The sequence below is a fragment of the Cuculus canorus genome, chromosome 2, assembly GCF_017976375.1.
Source record: "Cuculus canorus isolate bCucCan1 chromosome 2, bCucCan1.pri, whole genome shotgun sequence".
Lineage (NCBI taxonomy): Eukaryota > Metazoa > Chordata > Aves > Cuculiformes > Cuculidae > Cuculus > Cuculus canorus.
In genome coordinates, this window is record NC_071402.1 from 129,205,966 (window position 1) to 129,231,617 (window position 25,652).

Here is a 25,652-nt window from a genome sequence, read left to right on the forward strand (position 1 = left end):
ATATCTCCTGACAAAATACCTAAAACTACTAAATAATCTCAATAAAGCACGCCTGGGCTGTCACCAATTTGGGTAAAAGAGGACTGGAAGGAACAGGCTGAGTTGTGGCCCTGTAGCCATGCTTGGGCACTACCAACCCTGCTGAGCATGACCATGGGGTCCTAGCAGAAACCTCAGCGCTGGCACGCAGGACAGGAGGGTAAATGGCTTTTGGAAAGAGTTCTTGGCAATAATTTCAACTATATGTCCTAGAAAAAGCAACCATGTTTTCCTGCTCTTGTCTGGCATTTCACAGGTTCAGAGTTGCTGTCTGCAGCTGCCACAGAGTAAACAAAACTAAAGCATTGATCTGGGGTTACATCTGGCAATGAAGAAGTGATGCATAAAATACATTATACTTCTTGGATACACAGCTTCAGTTCTCAGCTGCTCTGCGTTAATGCCTTCCTTCTACACTTGTAGCCTTCAGGTTTCGTGCTGAAATGATCCCTCATGGACAGAAATTAATTCTCCTAACTCAAAATACCTTTGGCACCTGCAAAGCACTTCTGCAGGAAGCAATGACCTACTCTCGGAATAGATAATTTGGTTCCACAATTTGACTTGCTTGACTGAAGCACGAGATTCATCTTATGTTCTAGCACATTCCAAAACAAAACACTGCACTATGTTTTCCAACATTTCTTACAGAATTACCCATGGTGAACATTCATAACTCCAGTATAAAACCAACATAATCTGTTAAGATAGGTGAAAATCCACCCGGACCCTTTTAAAATATAAGTAGTCATACGGGACCTTTGATTCTTCTAGCAAAGCACATTCTTGTTTATTTTACTCATACTGCTTTCCCTACCCCTCCTTCCTCCAGTTTCTCACATGCTACTGTGGAAACTTAGCTCAAGCAATAAATTAGTTCCAGACTTTCAGATAAGGAACTAGTTTTATTAGCTGTATTCTGAGGTGGCAAGCAAGAGGGCTTCAGCAGACAGGAAAACTGACAGGTTTTGCATAGTTCTGCATCTGCTACACTCAATGGTAAAGGCCTTAAGATTGATGTAAGAGAAAAGGTAAGATCATACCAAGATTTTCTTCAGTGTTATACTCTTAATAAAACTGAGCAGGCCAAACTGAACAGTAGTTGTTTCTGGCATAGAGAGGTAGTAGTCATGCAATCCTCCACTACAAAACATTTTCTAGTTTGTTTAATGTATGGTAATAAGCTTGAAAGAACACCACTCGGTGTATTAAGCTAACACTTAAGTAAATAGATGAGTCATAGTTACAGCCAGCAGAGATAAATAATTGGCTCCACTTATAAAGACTTCTGTATGTACCAGCAAATTTTCAGATCATAGAATCATAGAATCACTAGGTTGGAAGGGACCCACTGGGTCATCGAGTCCAACCATTCCTAACACTCCCTAAACTATGCCCCTCAGCACCTCATCCACCCATCCCTTAAACATCTCCAGGGAAGGTGATTCAACCACCTCCCTGGGCAGCCTATTCCAGTGCCCGATGACCCTTTCCATGAAATTTTTTTTCCTGATGTCCAGCCTGAACCTCCCCTGGCAGAGCTCAAGGCCATTCCCCGTTGTCCTGTCCCCTGTCACTTGGGAGAAGAGCCCAGCTCCCTCCTCTCTACAACCTCCTTTCAGGTAGTTGTAGAGAGTAATAAGGTCTCCCCTCAGCCTCCTCTTCTCCAGGATAAACAACCCCAGCTCTCTCAGCTGCTCCTCATAAGACTTGTTCTCCAGCCCCTTCACCAGCTTTGTTGCTCTTCTCTGGACACGCTCCAGAGCCTCAACATCCTTCTTGTGGTGAGGGGCCCAGAAATGAACACAGTACTTAAGGTGCGGTCTCACCAGTGCTGAGTACAGAGGGAGAATAACTTCCCTGGACCTGCTGGTCATACCGTTTCTGATACAAGCCAAGATGCCATTGGTCTTCTTGGCCACCTGGGCACACTGCTGGCTCATGTTCAGTTGGCTGTCAACCAACACCCCCAGGTCCTTCTCCTCCGTGCAGCTCTCCAGCCACTCCTCACCCAGTCTGTAGCACTGCACAGGGTTTTTGTGTCACAAGTGCAGGACCCGGCATTTGGCCTTGTTAAACCTCATGCCATTGGTCTCAGATTAGCAGAGATGTCTCAGTACTCTTCCAAAATTAGGGCCATGTCCCCCTTCCCATTTTTAATTGGTGCATTGAAATGTAAGATGAAGGCTCACCACGTTCTCCTTTTATGGGTGGATTTAGTATTTGAAGGAATGAAAGAAAGCTCAAGCCAGGAAGTTAAGGTACCCAGCAGACCGAGTGAGAAATTGTTAAGGAGCAGCACAAGCAGAGCTGCCCCATGAGGGAAGAGGAGCTGAGGATGAGCACAGCACGGGCAGGAACTCCCCAACAGGGCACAGTCCCACTACACCACACCAGGGCAAGCAGAGCTGGGATGATGATGACAACAGGTCACACCAACTACCCAACCATCATCAGGCAAAGCTGAGGTAACAAATCCACGTTTAGCTCAACAAAATCTAAACAAAACTACATCCCAGCAAACAGCACTGGGGGGAAAAAAAAAAAAAAGTACACTTATAGTAGAGCTCAAATAGAGATTGTTGGCCTGGGGCTGAGATTAAATGGGGGTCTTGAGCCAGCAGCAGCAGCTGCTTAGGTGAAGATCCCAGGAGAGGCCTCTCGCTGCAATTACAGCCTCTCTGTGCACTGAGGGTTATGACGTGAACCATCTGTCTTCACCCACCAGGAGAATTCCTCTGGTTATAGAACTACAGTTATCCTGTGGAAAAAAATTAACTCAAAAATATTGCCTTGAATGATTCAACTGATATAATTAAACAACCACACAGTGTCTGACATCAGAATTATCCTAAAATGATAACTGAACATAAGGATATGTTTAAAAACATCAGCAACATCAGCTGGGACAAAGATGGTGGAGGAAATGCTCACTTATTTCCCATTAGTTATGATCTGCACAGCAGCAAAGAATGCAATTTTTAGTCTTCAGAAGACTTTGTACCATGCAATTATGGCAATCAGTAAAAGTCAGTAATTCTTGAAAACATTTTGTCACAAATTTTATAGTGCGTGTGCTTTTTAGCATTGTCATCTAACAGATAGCAACTGTGTTAGATAAACTTCCTGACATTTAAATAATTTTGTGAAATTATACATCTATTAGTAACTTCTTCATTTTATTGTAGAGGTTTTAATTTTTAGTCAGTTCTTCAGCTAAGTGGAAGGATAGAGCCATCTTTGTGAAAGATGTAATGCACAAAATTAGGTCTCCTGGGGCTTATATAAGGGGAAAAAGAAAGAAGATAATGTGATTAAGAGGAAATTCAGACAGAATGTTATAAAGCTGGCAAAATAAAGAATCTTACGGTATTCCTGCACTAATGTTAGAAGCTTGAGAGAGCATCAGAAACTACTACAGATTTTCATGAATAAACATAATTATAATTGGATTGACGGAGACAATGTAGGATGAGCCTCACAACTGAAATGCTCATCAGTGACAAAATCTAGGGATGGCAAAACTATGTGGGAATGGCAAGCCTAGTGTGTTATATGCTTGGAGCCATACACTAAAGGGTCATTTCTGAATACACATCCAAGGAATATGATCTGACTTCACATGAGATATTGATTCAGAAGCTCACTCTTAATTCAGCATTTCTTGGCCTTCCACTTTTGTAGTAGCTCAGACTTATGTAATTAACCCAATATCACTTTAGGACCCTATATATTGTGCTGAAATGCATGGGCTTCAAAAAGAACATGCTCAGAATTACTTGTATATAATAATTGCTTGTGGTTTTTATATTAAAGCCACTACGAAAAAATGTGGAACAGAGTCAGAAAGTAATGTGACTTTTTAGAACTTGAATTTGGCTCTTTTTTTGTGTGCTTTTATAAGAAAATTAGGATTATGAAATGGTTCTGCTTCTGCAAGTTCCCATTCTGGTAACTTGAAACCCAGCAGCATCAGCAACAACAAAAGCACTGAAGTTTCACAGTTGGTATATGTGCTCAAGTTCAGTTTAAAAAAAAATGGCACCTAGAGAGAGAAGAGAGCTGTTACTAATGTTCATTAAAGAAAGATATGAAGAATGCAGGAATTTTACACCCTACTTAACAGAAGTTCTTGGCTGATCTATATACACTGACCAGCATGTGCAAAAACTGAGCTAGTCGTACCATGTGCTTTGTCTTGTACATTGTAAAATAAGATTAATTTAGGATATACTGGGTGCTGGTGGATTTGGGTTACATTTGCAAATCATGGTGGGCATTGGAGATATTTCTAGGAAGAAGGTCGGCAAAGGTCTTGGAGAAGACAAGAGTTCTGCGGTGGATGTACTATATGGACCTGGGGAAACATGGGAGTATTGCAACAATATATGCAGGACTAGGTCACACATCCACAAGAAACTAAACTCTAATATTACTTTCCAGTTTTTAAGGCAGCTTATTTTGCTCTTTAACATTCATAGCTAGGGTTTGAAAGTACTTTTTTAACTTATTTATCAAGAATGTTAAGTTTTGTAATTCTAGGTCTTGTGGAAAGACACTACAGGAGCCTCAACCGTTTTATTTTGAAATCTCATACCTTAACTGAAATAGCAAGAAGCTGTATCTTTATTAAATAACTTTTCTCTATTGTGCATTTTAGCCTTTAGATTTAAGTAAATATATATATAATTATAAACCAGCTTGTCTATAAATATGTTTTTATGATTGAACTATGGAGTGGATTCACAGGTACTTAGAGTTTTTAATTAGTCTTTTTTTACATATCATCAGTGGTCTTCCATAGGAGTTTCTATAGTAAAATATTTTAGAAATATCAACATTCAGCAAAAAGATCCATAAAAATTCCTGAATTCCATAAAAGTTTCTAACTTCTTACTATGCGTGTATAGCACTACCTGAAAAAGCTACATAATCCACTTATTTTTGCCTGCTGTTTGCATTTAAAGCAATAGTTTCACGCAGAGATGATGACCATTTCCCAAAATGTCCTCCATAATTAACTGAAAAGCTGTTAATAGTTGTCCTTATATTTTCTTAGCCTTTTTACAACCTGGAAATTCTATTGCCAAATCAAGCCTGTCAATTAAAAAAGAGTAACAATAAACCAGGCTCTTCTCCTCCCAGCTTATATACTAAATGCAGTTTCACAGAAGAAAACTTCAGTTCTTCATCAAACATTTTGAATATATTTGCATGTAGAATTACCAGAAAAGATCGAATTACAACTGACAACAGATTTTTACAGTAGAGTTATATCCTATGCCAAATCAAGAGTGCCTTTTCTAGGCTACAGCAAAAAAAAATCTAAAAGTAGTATGGAACTGTGGTACTGCTGTTGCTATGGGTGTTCTGCATGTCCCCTTTGACTTCTTTGTTCAGTTAAGATACACTATTAATATACAAGGACAATACAAGGACATTCAAAATCATGAGTCAAAATCATGAGACTGGTCTACAAACAGTCTGAGATTATTTTTATAAGGGTAGAGTTGTGGGATTTTTTTTATTTCTTTTGATTTGCTTTTTCATCATTACATCACCACTTTAAGTTTTCTCTTCAACCACAACATTAAGAAACTTATCTTTTGTGTGTTTGGTTTTTTTTATTAAAGTAAATCAAGATCACTTAAGAATAAGTTAGTTTGAAAGCCTTGACAAAAGTATCCAAGACACATGTGAGAAATTATAAACTTTTATAGTGCCATATAGGATTTTGCTTGAAACTGTCAGACAAATGGAAAAAAATAAAACAACCCAGCTGCAAAGCACCAAGTGGGGCATCCTGCAAAGTTTCATGCACTTTCAATTCCTTTAAGCTATATGATCTACTGTTCTGGAGACCTTTGAAAGTGGCAGGCAGCACTAAGTCTCTGCTAGTCCATGAAGACTGGCCTATGACTTCTCAGGTGAAAATGGTATAAAAAGCTTTTGCAAATCTTTTTTTAGATATTTCAGTTAGTTATCTGAAAGCAGGGTATTTCCACAAACCATAGGAAGATCTCAAAGGGCTCAAAGTGTGTTCCTGTACCAGGCTTTGCCTGCTTGGCACTGCTGTCTGTAAGCAACAAACATCTACACAGGCTGGATGGAGGCAACACGTATCCTTTAAAATGCTTCAAGTAGTTTCACGAAGCTGGATATTCTGAGGACTTACATCTGTAACATCAGAGTCTGCATATGATGAGGGACTTGGAAATACTCCCAAGGTTGGTCAAGAAGGAAGCCACAAAACCAGATAGCTATGGATGTTGAATGCATCATAACATGTACCATCCAGTTTAGGCATAGGCTGAGAAAGTCCCTCTTTTCCACATCTGAGATATTAATAAAGGGTGTCCTCAATGTAGATTATCTAGTGTCTAATAATGTATGCACTTAGATGACAACTTTTCCTTTTATCTGAACACGGATAAGATTTTCTTATTTTACTTGGCCATTTTCCAAGCCTTGGAGGAACATATCTATTTTTAGAACTCTGGTCATAAGTTAATTTGTTGGAATTAGCCAAAGGGCTCAAACGTATTCATGGAAAACAGACAGACAGATAAACATGCATGTGTGTTTGCATGCACCCTCACAAAAATATATATGTACCCACACATGCAACATTGTTATCTTATAAAAAACAGTCTGAAAATACAATTTAAAACTAACACTTCAGCAGTAACCTGTATGTTGTACAATACCAAATACATAAAGATCAGTTGACTATTTATTTGGTTTGAAAAATTTCCCTATCACTCATAAAAACCAGAATTGAAATACAGGATTAAAATTTAGATAGGGAAAAGGATTATTTTTATAGTCACAGCAACATACTTTAACTATATGCAAGTCCTAGCATAATGAAAGATTCTGTAGTCATCGAGTAACAGCATGGTGGTCTGTAATAAACACTAATATGATATAGCCTGTCAGAGATCAAAGGCTCAGTCTTAAAAGCCACAGAATAACTCATGAAGCCATAATCGCTGTTTTGATTTAATCCAGGCAGTCTGTTTAAAGCATGTTTTAAAGACATGCAAACATTTTGAAGTAAACAATTTTCTGAAAGCAAAACAGGAAATAATCTGGTTCCTGGTCCTTCCTCTTTTTACTTTGTGGCACACCTATTTTTGATATTAAAGAAAAAGCACAAAGCCAACCTACTAATTCCAGCATCGCAGTTTTCCTTCAGTACCACTGTCAGCTGTATCATACTGAAATGGAAATAGATTTATTTTCCATAGGTCTCCTGCTTTGTGCTTAGTATCATATAAGCTATAACATGATTAAAATGTGCCATCTTTTAAGATGCAGAACTCAAACTTGTGGGTTTGTAGAATCAGGTCATGATTATACAGTTGGTTTAATGTGATTAAATCTTGCTGATTAACTGCTGCTGCCAAATGGGTGGCATGTGCTCCTTAACTTGCCTGACTGCTTTAAGTCTCAGTGTTTGTACCAGCATAAGAATGATGATGGGAATGAGCAATTCAGTTCATGAGGAGACAATTTATGTCAGGTTAATGTGAGCATGTAGCCATTGCTGCAGGCCTCTTATTTGCATGTCAGCAGTAGAGATGAAGTTTTACTTATCTCTACAAAGCATTTGATACAGTTGGGGTACTTTAAAAAGTGTAGCTTAATTCTAACTATTGCCATGATTTTTTTTAATTACAAAGTTTATTATGAAGGAAGTACATTTTATTAGTTTGACCATTGAATTTCAATGTGAAAACTGTCAAATCAATGCTGATGCATACAGACCTTAAAAATTACCTTAGGACAATTTACAGTCTGCATAATGACCTGTGTTTTCCACTGTTCTTCTTGAAGAGATAGGCCTGCCCCGAATACCTGTGAAGTCAATGAAGATCTAAAACCTGCAGCTTTCTTAATCTAGAAATCATAAAAACTGGAATTAAGAATAAATTTGGGTTTGTGTCACTCACAACAATAAGTATAGTCTCACACACTAAAACTAAGACTATTGGGAAGGATACAGGGAAGCATGTGGTCTACTCTGTGCCTAAAATCCTGAAAATTGCAGTCAGTAATCACAGTATCTGCACCTGAACCAACAAAATGTTATCTTTAAACAGCTCAACTCTTAAAATTAAATGTCATTCCTAATTGGAAAACAAATCACAAAGTGCCACTCAAACAATTTCTTTCTGTATGTTTAAAAAGATTTTTTTCCACATTCCTTTTGCAATCTTTTAATCAGCAGCTGTGTACTTTACATGCATGATAAGAATGTTAACTACAAAAAAAAAAAGAGAAAATGGTCTCTGAAGATAGATGTCTTATAATTTTGCTTTTTCTAGCTCCAGTTCTAGATTAATTTCAATTCATTGTAATTCATTCCACAACTGCACTTTCTCTTGACATAATGTAAAGATTTAAGGAATTTACAAAGCTGCGACAGCTTCTGTTTAACTAGCCAAGTCCTAGCTATGTGCATCCCAATGAATGAATGCAATTCTACTCACAGCTCTTACCTAAGAAAAGTATTTTTCTTTATTATTGCATAAATAAATGTCCTTCGGGAACAAAGCTCTGTCTTTTTATAGTTCTTTTTGGGTACAGAATGCTAAAATGATAAAGAGGTCTTCTGAGTTCTGGTAATCTCCCAATTTTGGAGAAGAATACTGATGGCATCCTTTGGGATATTAATTTGCTTGTGGAGTACTGTTTGGAATAGAGCTACTCAATCCAATCAGCAGGCAGGTGTCAAAATATGTCTAATATATTTTGGTCACAGTGCTGCAGACATTGAAATATGTTTGCTTTAGTTCTGTGCATTGAGTGCATAATAAAAGTTATTCCAGTAGAAAGTTAACAGCTGCAGAAGTTTTTGAAGGCTCAAAGCATTAGGAGTAACAAATATGGAGGGTATTAAGTCAAGGGGTATCTGTACCACAAAACAGAAATGCATCTTCTGTACTTCCCTGGTTTTCTAAGGCTTCAGGGTTCACATATGTAAGCAATTCTGTGTCAAGAGGAAGGACAGAAACTTGCTTGTATAGAGCAGAATCTTTCATCATCACATAGCTCAGACACATGACCCACAGACAGCAGCTTTAGGTGAAACAACAAAATCAACGACAGGACCTGGTATAATGATGAAGTGTAACTGTATTCAATATGCCTATTTAAAGCTATTTCGTATTTATTGAAAAGGTATACAGTTTAAAGTTACAGAGCAGGCATTTCTTTTCCTCATCAGTGAGAATGTCTGATCTATTAGATCTAGAAATGCTTTGGTGTCTACCATCAGCCTTATTCCAGAGCACCTTTCCTCTTGGAGATATGAGCTCTTTGGCCTGAAGGAGAGGCAGAAGATGGCAGCTTGCTCGCTCCCCTGGGATGGTATCCTCCCCAGATGCAAAGCAGAAGACATTAGCCCGTGTTCATGCTCAGATGCGAGAAAGAGGGGTGTTCCTGTAAGGAACAGAAAATGTTGCCACACTAGGAGCCTAGGAGCAGAAAGGAAGAGGGAATCAAATTCCTGGTATGAAAAAGGAGAAATAGAAGTCAAGAAACATTAAGTCCAGATATTGCAGGGCAAGGAACAAAAAAAAAAAAAAAGGCACAACATGAGCAGAGAGAGTACAGATACCAGGAGACTTTGCAGGGCAGATGTTTATTTTCCACTGCTGGATGTAGATGGAAAGGTGAATATTTTTTATCTTAAAATTGCACAAATAACTGTATTATTCTATCATGGGTTTCTTTCTCCTGATGTATTTTCTAACTGTGTGTTCATTGAACTGCTCCAGAAAGGTACAAGAAAAGATCTAGTGCAGTCGATTTATGCTTGTAACAGGAAAATCTCTGTTCCAGCCTTGCTCTTGTCACTTTTGTCAGATAATCTGGAGCTTAAATTAGAGAACTAGCTGTTGTCTGGGTTTTAACTTTGAAAACATTTGAAGATACTAAACAAATTTTTAATCACATCTTGTACTGAGGAAGAACTTGATGTAGCTAATATTGTTCTTAACTGGCAAGTTTTTAACTTAATAAATGAATAAAAAAATCAAAATAACGATGTTAAAAGCAGTCATGATCAGAGCTGGACAGAATGTATCTTTTTTCTCCTTTCCTTTTTCACCTCTGAAGCATCAGCTAGTTTGCAGTAACTTAGGCTTTTTCTGGCAGTTATTTCATATCACAAAGGTGAAATACTGATCCTTGTGGGAATCTAGCAAGAACAGGTTCATAAAAGGCTGTTAATCAATACATGTATCTCCAAAATCTCTTATCAGTATGATGACTAAGCAGACATGAATTTCAACTCAAAACTGCACTGCAGACTCTTGTGCATAGGTGTTTAAGAGAATTTATCTTAGTCTGTTACTTTGCAATCTCAACTTTGACTCCAGAGTAGTCTGGGTCAAGTGATGTTTATATTCAGTGTTTCCAAATAAAATCTCTGCAATCGTGTTGTTGGTTTAATGTGAGTATACAATTTGACCGCAGCATCTGTGCTGTTTGTAAGACGAGGCATAAGGAAGCCTGAAGTACTGTATACTCAGACTGAAGAAAAAGTGATACCCTTTGTTAAACCTACTGACACCAAGGAGGAAAGGAAAGATGAAATCGCTTTTCAAGTCGGCATTTCCAGAGGAATTATTTCAAGAGAGAATAGGAAGTATCAGGAAGTTGTGGTATTTAATATGGAAAATTTCATCGTCCTACTTTAGGATATGGCTTTGCTGCAAGGATTAATACCCATGTGTGTTATTCACTCTGCAAAAGCCTGTCTAAGATTATGTCTTTACTGATCCTTTGTGACCTTAGGTGTATTACTGCTGTCCTCACCTCAGCAGCAGTGGCATGCATTGTTACAATTCTTTCACAATAAACAGTGGAGAGACCTGTCTGTCTTTCTGGGAACTGAATGTAAATGACAAGAACAGACAGGTGGCAATTATTCTTCTTGGTAAAGTGAAGGAAGCACCCACACAAGATAGCTGGGCTCTGCCTCATACCTACCTGTCTAGCTGGATCAGGTTGATAGATGAGACACTCTGGTGTGGTAAAGGAAAGGGGAGTACTGGCAATACATGAGTAGGAGCTGAAGTTAAGAGTGTAACGATCCCTAATTTAATCCTAAATGGCATGCAGTGGTCTTGCAGAAGGTCTCCCACCTTGTAGAGGCATTGTTACAATGAGAAAGAATAATTTTTTCAAATGGAAAAATGGAAAAAAAAAAATGTGAAAAACCTAAGAAAAACAGAATCTCAAAGATAAATTAAACAAAACATAGAAACAGTCAGAGGTATCAAAACATTAGTCAAGGACACAATTCACATAAAAAATCCTTGCAAGTTAAAGATTCTTCATAATACCCTCTCTGACTATGTGTCTAACTATGAAGAAGAGGAGTGCCTGAGGAACAGGTTTTTCTGGTGAAGGAGGGACTTGGTAGTCCTTGTAATACGTGAAAAACAATTTGGAGTTGACATAGGACCGGTTTTTAACCCTCCTTCCAGGGAGGAGCAACTGACTTGCATCATAAAGTACATGGGGGAGAGTATTCTGGCTCTATTTTTAACAAAACCAGGAAAAATGTTGTCATTCAAATAAGCAATGATTGTTGTACTCCTCTGTATTGTTCTCTTCCTAATGCATTGCAAGAAGCATTTCATTTCAGGAGTTTGGATTTCATGTAGCTCTTTTGATGATTAAATTAAATCTCTATACATTTCGTAGAGGTATTTTTGCATCAGTCTTTGTTATAAACAAACTCCAGTAAGTGAGGAGCAAAACAAACGTCCAGAAAAATTAAGCCAATTTGCAAAGTACAACACTAATAAACTTCTTCACCCAGAGAGAAGACAGACATCAGTGACACACAATGGAAGAAAAGTATAAAAGACCTCCAGTAGCTTCACAGTTTTTGCCAAGTCCTACAAACTTATTATGACTTAGAATATTTAACTTTCTTCTTAAAGTTTGTGGAGCCCCTTCAAAAGGAGTTGCAGCCTCTATGACAGCAGAGCCTGAAAATATGACTTGACTGTTTCTTAGAGGTTCAGGAAACAAGGAAAAGGTAAACAACTTTCATTTCCAATGTCATGATTCTTACAGCTTGACTAATGGCTCTGAACACCTGAGATTGCTGATAGTGCAGGCAGATATTTATTTCACTCTTAGCTATTCCATTCTTCCGATTTCCTGCCCCTCGTGTGCCCTCCTGAAGCTGATTAACTGTCTTAGAAAATTTGTAGATTATGGATTAGGCATTTAGGACTCAGTCAAAAACATCTCTCAAAGAAAAACTTTTAGAATCATTTCTAATTCCCCTCTGCAGAGCTTTTGGTTTTAAAATATATTTTTTAATATTTCCTAGCTAAAGAACTTCTCCTATCACATGTTAACTGCAATATAGTTAGTCAGATTTACCAGACTTCTCAGGATATCTTCATCTGGGTTTACGTAGAGGACACCACTAACACCAGTTTTGCAGAATACAAATATGGCAAACAAAGCTAATTTTTTTTAATGCATAGTGAATAGTTTTGCTTCCTATTGGACTTTCCTTTGCTAGCTGTCAGTCTTATTAAGTAGATATTTTCTATATAATCCATTTTGTGTTTTCCATGCCATTGAATGTCAGCATTTTGGTCTTAAGTCACTGGCAAAGTTCAGTGTCACCGTAACACTTTATCACACTATCAGTATCACTGGAATCACTATTAAAACTGTATGTAACCTGAAAGTTCAGGCCCAGACTTTATCTGCTTGTTATATACACATGATGTCCGGAAGAATAACCATAATATAATGACACAAGCAAATTCTTCTTACCAGAAATGTAAACTGAGTTCACTGAGTCTCCATCACCAAAAAAACATGTACACAAACTATTCACAATATGTTCCATGTCCATGCTTGAGAAGATAACAAAAGGAAGTGTTTTTCAGACCTGTAGACCTGTCGCTTAGGCTGATCTACCTGCCAGACATGTTCAGGAGCTCAAATCCCAGAAGGGAAACCACCCAAAGCCTTTTGCAACACACAGTTACTGACATCCGGTCAAGCACAGGTAACAGCAAATACTCTGAAGTGCAGCTTTTTGAACAGCAAAAAGCTCAGTAGTGTTAAGGTGTGTAAACTGGAAAATGTTTTAAAAGTCATTTCAGCCTCCAACAAACAATTTTGAGAACATGAACCTTGGGCAGACATAGCATCTTTACTACAAAGGATGAAGCAGGAATTACACCTGATGTTTCTTCAGTAATTATTTATCTAATGGCCAACATTTACGTTACATTGTTTTGAGTGGCTATTTCATGTACACCCTTGCATTTTCCATCTGTGCTGCATCTCAGGTGAAGGCTGAGAAAGCATAAAATTAATGAGATCTATAGAGTTGTGATCCTGTTCTTTTATTTCTGATCAGGCAGTTCAGACCAAGTAGCTTCTCAGAACAGGCAACATCCTGAAATAACAGAATATTCAAATTTCACATGTAAAAGACCCTCTGAGTTCCTCTTTCAATCACGCTGCTATGTAGACTTTTTGGGTCATCCGATCGTACTTGAAATGTAATGTAATGCAACCATGAAGATAAATTGCTTTTTAATAGTAAAACTTAATACTTGAAACATTTAATGACTACAAATTCTTCAGACCTCCTCCACCTCATTTTCTCCCCTGACCCAAAACGAATCCCAAACTAAACAACCCCAAGTAAAGTCTAACCATACTTCCAGCCTAAGCTACAAATAACTTAAACAAGAAGGCAAACTTTGGTTTACATCAGTTGGCTGTGGATAATCAGAGCTAATTTATAGTATACAGAAATAATTCTGTAAAAGATTTTTCCTAGACTGTAGAGAAAGGTACACAAATTCAGGCTGGCTGCTGAAGTTAGAAACAGTCTCATAACCATTCTAATGAAACTGCTTAGTAAACAAAATCGGCCTGTCCTTTCAGCCCTTCCCTCCCCCAGCCCTGCCTGTAGTTTCCCCTTTCTTTAGTCTTCACTTGTCTTGTATATCCTTTTGCTCTCCAAATGCAGGTTACTGCTGTTTCAGAGGTTATCTTAATGGCAATTAGGTCACTGACTTAATTTTTCATAAGCTGGTGAGCTAACAGTTATTTAGGTTGTGGGACTGCCCTCCTTTCAGGGCTGGAAAATAATTTGAGCTCTTTTGTGCTTCGCTGCAAGTTGGCACAGTTGCTCTTTTATTGCTAAATCTTGCCTGTGCCCCCTCTCTGTGTGTGCTGCGTCCGCCCCCTCACAACTACATTTTTGTCTCTGAGCCTGCCTCTTAACTTGGTGCACTCACTATGTTTTGCTTTATGAAAATCTTTATAAACATCTAGGTGGGGAGCCTGCTGGTGCTATCCCTATCTCCTCCTGCTGTATTTCAGATTTTTGTGCTGCATTCATCCCTAATTTCTGTAGATAATCCCCACAGCTTTCCAGTGCCTGTGGTGGGATTTCAAAATGTGGATCTAGACCATCAGACAGCTTTCTCTGCTTATAGTCAGTGAAAACTGTATTAAATGCAAAGAATATCAAGACACGTGGCAACAGGAAGGAGTTGTCTTATAAATGTGAAGGTACTTGCAGCCATCAGCATAAAGATACTCGTTCTAGATGAATGAAGCATTTGTCTAGGCCTGTGAGAAAGAAAATTCTCTGAGTATTTTAAGAACTGGTTGCAAAAACTTTCTGCCAGGTTCACATTTGGCTACAGATAGATATATATACTTGCCCTGACACTGTTCTTTGCAGAATGCTTGTGGGTTTGTAGCAGTGACTAGAAGATAATGAGTGTGCTTCTCTGCCTGGATGAGCACAGTGCTAATATGGCTGCACTGCTTCCGTCTAGTATGTCAGCTCGGTGCACTGCCAGTCCAAAGCTGTATGTGTAACAAATGCACAAGGATAAAATGTAAGGACTATGACTCTCCTATGGATGACTCATCAAATCTAATAGCATTATTGTCACTTGAAGATGGGCTTAGGGAAACAAATAAGTGTTTAAGCGCTTCTGGCCTACCATTGATAATCCTTTCAATCACAGTTAAAGCATTGTTTCCAGACCTGCTCAATACTAATTTAGAAACACCCTCGTCCTCAGAAAAAAAAAGGGAAAAAAAAATTGTGCCAATTTTTTCTCCAGTTTATTCCAAGAACAGGAATAAGCAACATAACTGTTTAACTCCTCAGTGATGGGCAGCTTTCTTTGCTTTTCTCTTCTGTGCTGCTCCCAGCAGACTAGTTATTCAAGAAGTCCCTCATATCATGTTCTTTTGCTGCTGCTGCCTCTTTTCGCCTCTCCTTTATGATGCTGCCTCATCTTCTGCCTTGAGTCAGCTTTTGTGTCGTTCAGTCCTTCCTCACAACCTTGTTCCTGCTGTTGCAATTATACCACCTTTTTCTTTTGAAGTTGAGATTGTATTAACAAAAAAATAGAACAATGGATTATAACATTAATAACTGTTTTTCAACAATATTAGGACTATGCAGACAGGTGTAAAATCAAGGAACAGTTTTCAGCAGCAGTATTGCTAAGTTTATTCCAGCAGTAGAAGAATGGAAGGTGCTTCCCTGACTAGTACGCTGTTGGGCTACCAAATCTGAAGCAGAAGAAGGGGCAAATTTAAGTTCAAGTACAGACTATTATTGTAACTTCATCTTGTTGCAAAATTTGTATAAGATTCATTCTTCTTTACATCTACCACACTTGGGATAAGTAAAGTTTTGCAGTAGGTTTTCAAAGGTGATTACTTCTTTTGAAAACCTTACCTGATGTATCTAAATATAAAAGATGAAGAAATACGGTGCCAAAAGTTTCTTTTGCTAGACCATCATCTTCCTTCAATTACTATCATTCATATGTTTTCATAAATACCATGAGACTTTTACCTCCTGTTTACCCGTTACATTATATAAGCTGGGTAATCTATCTTATCAGTACACAGTACTGTGCCTTGCCCAGTATTTATGACTAAGCGACATGGCAAACAGTAGGTGTTTCAAGTGTTTTAATTCTATTCCCTACCTAGCTAAGTATGTGTTGACGTTTTTGCATACGTCAACATTTATTACACAGCTGAAGATTTACTGAGCACTCTGCTATATTACGGGTCCCTTCAGGGCTTCCTCACAGACCTGAGCACAGGGCACTATTTGGCTGAATTGAAGTGTGATGAAAGCCATGAAGAGAGAACCACAGTTCTATATACCTATGACTGTCTTCCAAATAAGCATCTACACAATGCTGTAAATAAATGTTAGGGGGGCGCAAAACAGTACAATAGAATTGGTATTTCACAACTCCCTTTGCTCAGTGTTTTTGATTCATCAACAATTCTTGAGTTCTGTTATTGTTAAACCTATTGTTTAAAATAGAGTTCTGTGTGCTATGAGATTTGGATTTTCTCTGAGGCATCACCTTGGAGGAAAGAGTAATGAAACACTCAAAAATACAGACTCGGAAGCACAAAGCTTACTAGATACTTAAAAAAGTTGGGTTTTTTTTTTATTCTTTAGAAAAGACAAATAAATTAATGTGAATATTGAGGGTCTGCTTTTTTTGAAAGAGCTATGCACATGACTAACAAATGGGTTTCTGACAGGGGAAAATCATTTATATGAGTAAAACCGAAACTCAGCAGTACTCACAAATAAAACTAAGAAGTGGGTGACCTTGAAGTCCTGAGTATTTAGCAGTTCCTGGGAGAATTAGAGAACTTCTACAAAACTCACCAGCCATAAGGGCTGCCTAATGCCTTTTGCACCTCCACAAAAGAAGGAGCATTGCTCTTACTTGTGGAGAAAAAACACTGTAATTGAATAAAGTTGTTTTTCTTCACTTCATAATAGCAGTGTTGCTTTCCCTTCGTCTTCACTGCTAATCATTACTATTTCTTCGGTGTGTGTTATTGGCAATGTAGGGATAAATCCCATCTTATTTCTACTTTCCTAGTGCAACCAGGTTTGAGTTTCTAAAGTCTAGTTAAAAAGAAAGCAAGCAAATAAAACCTCACAAAACAGTGGGAGGAAAGCAAAACTTTCAGACAGGAATCTTTCCATGTGTTCGGATACAGAGCTGTGGAGGTTCGTCGTCTTGTAAGCAGGGCTGGCTGGCCTCCTACAGACACAGCTCAGGGTTTCATAGAATCATAGAATGGTTTGGGTTGGAAGGGACCTTGAAGCGCATCCAGTTCCAACCTCCCTACCATGGGCAGGGACATCCCACCAGATCAGGCTGCCCAAGGCCCCATCTGACCTGGTCTTGAACACCTCCAGGGATGGCGCATCCACAGCTTCCCTGGGCAACCTGTGCCAGTGCCTCACCACTCTCATAGTGAAGACATTCTTTCTTATGTCGAGTCTGAATCTGCCCCTCTCCAGTTTATACCCATTGCCCCTACTCCTATCACTCCATGCCCTTGTAAAAAGTCCCTCCCAGCTTTCTTGTGGGCCCCCTTCAGGTACTGGAAGGTCGCTATATGGTCTCCTTGGAACCTTCTCTTCTCCAGGCTGAACAAGCCCAACTCTCTCAGCCTGTCCTCTGATCATCTTCATGGCCCTCCTCTGGATCCATTCCAACTGTTCCATATCCTTACGTTGGGGATAAGAGTTTTGAGGAGAGGTGTTTCAGCTCCACAATTTATATGCCTACATAAACAACATCATAGGGAACAGACTCATAGCTGCCCCTTTCCTAACATAAGAAGGATATGGAGCTGTTGGAACGGGTCCAGAGGAGGGCTACAAAGATGATCAGAGCACTGGAGCACCTCCCATATGAGGACAGGCTGAGAGAGTTGGGGTTGTTCAACCTGGAGAAGGCATTGAGGAGATCTTATAATGACCTTCCAGTACCTGAAGGGGGCTACAGGAAAGCTGGGGAGGGGCTATTCATAAAGGCTTGTGGTGATAGGACGAGGGGCCACAGTTATAAACCGGAGAGGAGCAGATTTAGGTTGGACATTAGGAAGAATTTCTTCACCATGAGAGTGGTGAGACACTGGCACAGGTTGCCCAGGGAAGTTGTGGCTGCCCCATCCCTGGAGGTGTTCAAGGCCAGGTTGGATGGGGCCTTGGGCAGCCTGAGCTAGAGGGATGTTCCTGCCCTTGGCAGGGGAGGTGGAACTGCATGATCTTTAAAGTCCTTTCCAACCCAAACTACCCTATGAATCTATGATTCTGTAACACCTGGAACAGGCAGAGACACGCGGTGCTTCCCGGTGGGTAGGCGCCACGCCGCTCAGACACAATATATATATATATATATATACACAAAGCATTTCCCTCGCTGTCCCCAGGATGCTCGGAGCGGGGACACCGCAGGGCACAGCCCGGGCGGGGGCGGCTCGGTCCCTGCTGCCCTCGGCTCGGCCCTGTCCGCCCCTCGGGCCGCAGGAGGGCGGGCGGCGGCGCGCGCTGGGGGCGGGGCGGGGCGCGCGCCGGGCCGCGCCAATGGGCGCACGCTGGGGGCGGGGGAGCGGCGGCGGCGCACGTAGCTCTCCCCAAGATGGCGTCCGCGCCGGGCCGAGCTGCGAGTGGGGCTGCGGGGTTGGGGGCGGCGGCGGGCTCTCGCTGAGAGCCGCGGGGGACGGGGGCTGCTGGGCGCCCGCCTCGCCTCGCCGACAGCGTGAGGGGAGCGGCTTTCCGCGAGGCTTTCGCCATGCTGCGGGGCTAGAGGCGCCGCTGCAGCGCTGCGGGTTAATGATGTTAGCAGAGGTAAGAGCCCTGTGGAGCGGCGGGAGCGGCTTCTCCGCCCGTCCCGGCACCGGGAGAGGAACCTCGGGGTGAGGCGAGCCCGGGCCGGTGGCCTCGGGGCTGTGACGGGGGAGCCCGGGCCGGTGGCCTCGGGGCTGTGACGGGGGAGCCCGGGCCGGTGGCCTCGGGGCTGTGACGGGGGAGCCCGGGCCGGTGGCCTCGGGGCTGTGAGCGGAGAGCCCGAGCCGCGGGTCTCGGTGTGTGTGTGGGAACCTTTACCGGTTCCGTGCGGACTCCGGCCCCGCTGCAGGAGGAGGGGGCGGCCGAGGCCTCCCCGGGCCGCGTCACCGTCCGGGCGCAGCCCCTTCGCCTCTGCGTTGGCTCCGGGGAGGCTCCGCGTTGGGTTCTTTCTGATAAAAAGCGAACGGTGCCGCTGCCGTCAAACACTTAAAAACGTTTCCTCCGCTGTTACTGTTAGATTTGTAATTTAACGATGTAGACAATGTTAAATATATTCAAGCAGTGAAGGGCAGGCAGAATCCGGTTACGCGTGTGTTGCTACTGTGCAGTCAAAACGGAGTTTCCCAGGGTGGGTTTGCTACACCCTTTGGCTGCATCCATAGGTGCAGTTTGTGGTGATGGGTCCGTAGCGGTTCGCTTCTCCCTGGCAGGGGGATTTTGTCCCACAGCAGCGGGACAGCCGGGGTTTGAGGATCAGAGTGGCCTGGAAATGTCTGCTGTGCCCAAAGGTGCTCTCCTGGGGAGATCTGGCAGTGTTTGCTGGTTGCTGGAAATGTGTCTTTCCTCCGTGCTCAGTTTTTTTTAGAAAGATTGATTGATTTTTCTATTTTTAATACGTCAGCAAGGTGTCCGGCATAGAGATGCTTCTCCAGCAGTTACCTGTGATAAATTTGTCATTTTGTCTTGCAGGGAAGGTTATTTGTCCATAACTGAATTGTTTTAAATCTTGAAGGGTGAAGGTTTGCTTTCTAACACCTGAAAATTTAGCTTTGCTTTCCTGAGAGAGAGCTGCAAAAGTGTACTGAAGCTTTCAGTTTGCATCAGTTCAAAGTTTCAGGGCATTTGGAAAGTGGTTCCGTAGTGCTGTGAGCCTCTCAGGTTTCCCCAAGAGGGTAACATTTGCCAGGGAAGCTAAATCTCTAAAAATACATTGGTTTTGGATGAAGGTGGGTGGTCAGGGTTAATAGTCTGCATTAAATAGTGCTGGTGAGTGTGATGTGTAAGCATTAACCATAGTAATTTAGATTATTTTAAGGGTGGCGTGGAACGTTCTGGGTTGGTGCCTCATTCTGGACTGCTTGTTCTGTTTGATGATGGCTGTGTGTGCCTCTCCAAGACACTTTATTGTCTTGTAATTAATTTTTTTCTTTTCCTAATAGCACTGGTGTAGCAGCGTGGATGACGCTTGCTCCATTGGCTTTTTGATGTAAAACCTAGTGTTTGTGTGCAATCACCTTTTATGATACTCAGCCTTCTTGTCTGGAGGGCTGGGTTCTGATGTCCTTTACTTCTACTTCCTGCATATAAAAAATTTGTAGACAAGATGCTTCAAGCTGAAGTATTTCAGGCTTGGCCTCTGCTGAGGAGGTGACTTTAAATTTTGAGGTCTAGTAAAGTTACAGGTTTGGCCTGCCTTCCTGAAAAGCAGTTGTGGGAAGTTATTCAAACCACCAGACAGCTCTTGGCTGTCGAATACCCACCTGACATGTGAACTGGAAGGAGTCCTTTCCAGCATGCCTTTTTGGGTGTTCAGTGGTGACTTCATAGCTAAAACACCTTGTAAAAACTATGTGATATATGTGTAGTATTCTGTAAAGACTTAAAATTTTCTTTTTTTTTTTTTTTTACTTTATATGGGAAAATTGAGGTGGACTGATTCAGGAGTAGGGCACTAGTGAAAACTGCACATCTGTAGACTGCCTGAGTTCATCCTAATAGCTTTGTTGGGGAGCACTGGACAGCCAGTAAGTCTTTTGTTTTTACCTCTTTCAACATAACTGTTTTAGTTAAGAACATAGAGTGAAATGAGATTAAAAAAAAATGCTGGATGTTTGCGAATTTGTGTAGTTTTCTACTGTCTAGAATGGCCAAGATTACTGACATTTTTTTTGCACCATTAAAAATTTAGAAACTTGCCCTCCGCTGTAACTGTTAGTTTTATAATTTAATGATGTAGACAATATTATTCTTAAATATATTTAAGCAATGAAGGATAGGCAGAATCTGTTTCTACATGTGTTGTTATCATGCAGTTAAAACACAGTTTCTCAAGATCAGTTTCATACACCGTTTGACTGTATCCATGTATGCAGACCCCAGCAGATTCAGTCCAGTTTTGCATGGATGTGGTTTAGGGTTAGGGCCTTGTAATCAGTAATTTCAGGGGAAGATCACACTTCCTGTCAGGAAAAAATACCGAGTATGTTTTTTTATTTGGCCCTTACTGCAAATCCTCTTATTTAGTTACATCAGAAATCATGTAATTGGATGCCAAGCACATATCCTTATTTACCCACTTAGCTGTTCCCCAGTTTTTCACCTTCTTGGCCATTGGATCTTATTTCCGCAGTCATGTTAAATGCATTCTGTCTGCATGCATTCAGAGTCCTTCTGCAGTGGTTATTTCCTTAGTCTGATGGGTTTGTCTTTCTGTGTCTTTTCACTTGTTCCTCTTTTCTTTTTCATCAGATGTCTCCTTTGCTTTTCAAGGCCCAGTGCAGCCTGTTTCCATGCAACCTTACTGTTTCTGCACTTTGTGCTCTCATGAGGCCATGATGGACACAAGTTGCAATCGTTGCTGTCTCTTGTGTTTTCAGACAACTGTATTCACCATTCTTGACTCTTGTGCAGTAGCCACTGTACTGCCCTGACCACAGTGAGGCAGCTGGTGTTTCACAACTCTGGCCGTTGCTGGTCAATTGTGTTTAAATTCTCCTGGGCACAAACATTAAGTAGGATTTTGATGAGAATTAGTGTACAAGAAGTTTTAGAGTACTACTTTTGCAGCCCATTACGTCTAAATTATGCACTTAAGAAAAAGTGAGGAGTAGATTTCTGTTTTCTGTATTTTCCAGTTGCTCTCATGGCTTTGAGATGCTTAGCGAGGACTTATTTCTGAATTTATCAGCAGCTAAATTTTCAACAACTTAGTACTCTTGCTGAGTTCAGAATTTAGCAGTACTAGTGACAGTTGAGAAAGTGTCTGAAATTTGACAAAATAGGAAAACTTTGTTTCTTGTCCACAACTGAAAATGAGCCATGGAAACTGGTCTTTGATGTGTTGGTATTTTTTTCTTTTTGCAGCCACTCAAGATAGTTCACTAAGTACGTGTGGTATTTACTTTCCATTAAACGATTGTCTTTTTATTTATGAGATGTTCAACATTTTTTTTTTGTAACTTTGCTATTTACTAACCATTGAGAGCTGTTTTTGAGCAAAACTGAACAAATTAGCCTATTTTTTAGAGTGAAAGTTGACTCAGCAGCTTATTTTAGTTTAAAAAAATAAGTTAGCTTTGCTGAAACAGTAACGCGTTGTAATGTATATGTTAGTCCAGCTCTGAAAGATGCAGAACACAGTTAACTGCTTGACATACTTCAACATTGCTAATTTTTTGTTCCTTGATAAATGACTGTGGAAGGCTACTCTGATGCTTCATATGACCAAACTATGTTTTGATGGTAGAGACTGCTTCAAATGTGTTGACAGTTAGCAGGCTGTGGTGATAAGTTAGTTTTCTGTCATTTTGTGAAACTTACATGCTGGGACTTTGCCTTGTGTTTTGCCAGACAAGGTGTGGCTGGAGCATCAGTTGCAAGTGCTTAGAAGGTTAGAAACCTCTCTTTGTCTTTGAATGTATTCTGTGAATGAAGTCTACCCTATTGCTGGTCTGCTTTGTGTCCCTAGATGTTGCTATGACAGCTCTTTTAATAACTCCATAATCTGTCTACTGTCAGTTAAAATTACGCAAGGAATGGTAAAACTAGGAAAATTAACCTTTTACAAAGAAAAGATGTCATGGGGTCCTAGTACTTGTATTTTGTCATGTGTTCCTGGTATTTGTTTAGTGAAAGATAGTGTCTAAATGCTCAGGACTATTCTTAGAGTGTACAGTGGGGTCTAAAACTGCTGATGTGGAATGCAGGGTTCTGCAACAACTTTAAAATGACAGTCTAGACCATTCCTTAAAACAGTGTGGAAGAAGAAAAGTGTCAAGTTCCTTAGTTCAATTAAAATAGTAATAGTTTGTCTGGTTAGATGGCTGAAGGAGCTATCTATCCAAATGTTGACTTCCTCTGGTTGCACTCTAGGGCATTATCTCTGGTTTAAATATGTTTGTCCCTTTTCCCCCATGCTTACAAAGATGACAAAGCGTATTTTCCTTTGAACTAGCATTAGGAGAGTTGCAGTTATTAGAAACAAGAAACCTTTGGTGTTGGATGTAAGTTACTGGCAACACTTGAAGAATTAGTATTTTGAAGTCCTATTAGCACTTTTCACCACTGCTTGGCGGAGACTATCAAGGCTCCAATAACAGAAAAAATCAATTGCATTTGGCACTTGCTGTTACATGAGAGAGAAAGTTCAGGAAGAACCAGGCATTGTTATCTTGAGCTTGATTATTTGTTCTCTCCCCCTTCCCACAGTAAGCAATATCTGATTTTTTTTAACTGAAAAATTTAAGACATCATTGAAATGTTTTAACAAGAGCACTCTAACCTTGTTTACATAATTCCTATACTATTACAGCTTAGAATGATGAGCATGTAATTGTAGTTATAGGTATGAGGTACAGCGGAAGTTTATTTTTAATGTGAGTAAGCGTAGATGACAGGTATGTTCAGCTAGAGGACTCCTTTTATAACTGCCATTTCTTTTGGAAAAGAGGCCCATTCCTGTCCTGTCATAGTTTGGGAATACCTATTGAAGACTTTATTCTTGCTGTGATGCAGTAGCAGCTGTAAAATCCTCAAAGAGGGGCGGTAGATTTTTGAGAAAGTCATGGTGTTGATTTGCTTTCTGTTTTCTGTATGGAAGAGAGTGTGATCCTAGTGTTGCAGTTAAAACAGTGTAAGTGAAATTTATTCTTTTATTTTAATATTGACAGTTTATAAAAATTTAAAAAAATCATAGACTGACAGACTTGTTTGGTTGGAAAGAGCCTTTGCGATCACTGGATCAAATTGTACCGTCTACTACTAAACCGTATCCCTGAGCACCTGTCTACCTGTCTTCTAAATACCTCCAGGGATGGTGAGGTGACTCAACCCACTTTGCTGGGCAGCCTGTCCCAGTGCCTGATAATCCTTTCAGTGAAGAAAAAAACCAATGATTTTTTAACTAGTTTTGTTCAGATGGGATTTGCAGAAAATCCAGGGATTTCCCAGGACAAAATACAGAGTTTGACCATAGTGATTAGTTCAACGGTTCATTTTGAAGCTATTTCAACAGTGAGTTTTAAACTTCTTCGGTCCTGCTACTGTATGTATTTTCTTGGACTGTAAGCACAAAACCACTTTGAGTTGAACCTCACCAGTTAGTCCACCAGTTGCCGGCAGGAGAAGGAGAGAAGCTCACTTCTGCTTATTTTCCATTAAGCTCTCTCCTGCATCAAATGGCCTGTATGATGTCGTTCCTGTGCCTTGACTTGGTTGGGAGAATTTTTGATGATCAGAAATTTTAAATATCAAGAATTGGGTTTTTTTATTTCTAGTGGAGATAGCACCGTGTTTATTCAAGTGAGAAATTTGACCTTATTAAAACTTCACTGGTACCTGTTGTCTGTAACACTGATATCTAAAATGCTTAATTCCATATCCCATATACTTGGCTTGGAAGACAAGCTTTATGTGTTTTCTTTTGAAAAATGTTTATTAATTTGGGTCTTGCTTGAAAGTGTATTAGCTGCTTAATACAGCTGTGCTTTTATTACAGTGTGATTTCAGGGTGGGTTTTTTTTATGTCTGTTCCTCTGCCTTTCTTCCCATAATCCCATGCTTTTGGGAGGAACAGGAGGAATTTCTGTTTTAATCAAATCTGTTTGTCAGAGTGCTACTGTTCCATATATATCACTATTTTCAGATCATGTATTCCTGCTATTCAGTATATTTTTGCAGTTCTAAGAAATAACTGTACTCAACACTTCTGCTGGTGTCTCTGAGGCAGTGTAGGTTGTCATGTAAGGGAACAAGCTTGAGCAGGAAGTTCGAATTGCTGCCTGTCCTGTAGGGTGCTCTGCATTTCCACTCTTGCTGTCAGTGCTATTAGCCAAGGCCAAGTAGAAAATACTCTAGAAGTTCATTGCAAAATTCTTGCCACAACTGGTTCTGAAACAGTGCCTCAGACTTGGATTAATTTCTCTTGTAGCTCTTAAACAGTACTGCAAGCAAGGGGAAAGAACATGCTTGATGTTCCCAGTCATCCTGTATTCAGCATTTAGGATTCCAGACTACACACATGAGTTAAAAATCTGGTGGTGTATATGCTTTAGGAAACAAGTACCCAACCTGTGTAACTGTAGAAAGAGTAATTGCTTGAAAATTTTCCTGATCCTCAAAATGATATTGGAACTGTTTGGCTTGAAGACACGATGAATCCTTGCTCCTTGCCAAGCTGCTACTCCCAACAGCTGCTGCAGACTGAGGAGACATGTCCAATGAGTCTTGGGTCCTTTCTTCCGTGCAAGGCCTGGCACCTCTTCACTTAAACCTTTGCAATCCATGCCCTTTACAGTAACTCAAAACTTTATTTTCAGTTTTCCCATGTGTTGTAGAATTTTATAATATTGTATCATCTTGCTTTTCTGAAGCATGTGTAATGATTTTTGTCCTATCTTGACAACAGTAGGATCAGCAGTAATGCTATGTATTCCTCAGTCACCGAAGGAACTAC

At 40.3% G+C, this 25,652-nt stretch overlaps 1 protein-coding gene across 5 annotated transcripts in view; it reads left to right on the forward strand.

Moving 5' to 3' along the window:
* SNX13 (sorting nexin 13) overlaps window positions 1–25,652 on the forward strand; it is a 121,898-nt gene that overhangs the window by 35,393 nt on the left and 60,853 nt on the right. The window contains exon 1 of one of the 5 annotated variants that reach the window (XM_054058879.1): window positions 18,602–18,760. The exons of the other annotated variants lie outside the window; for them this stretch is intronic. Within the exon in view, the coding sequence (XP_053914854.1) occupies window positions 18,746–18,760 (15 nt within the window). The 5' untranslated portion in view covers window positions 18,602–18,745. Of the gene's footprint in view, window positions 1–18,601; window positions 18,761–25,652 lie in introns of those variants that run through there. 5 annotated transcript variants of the gene reach the window in all.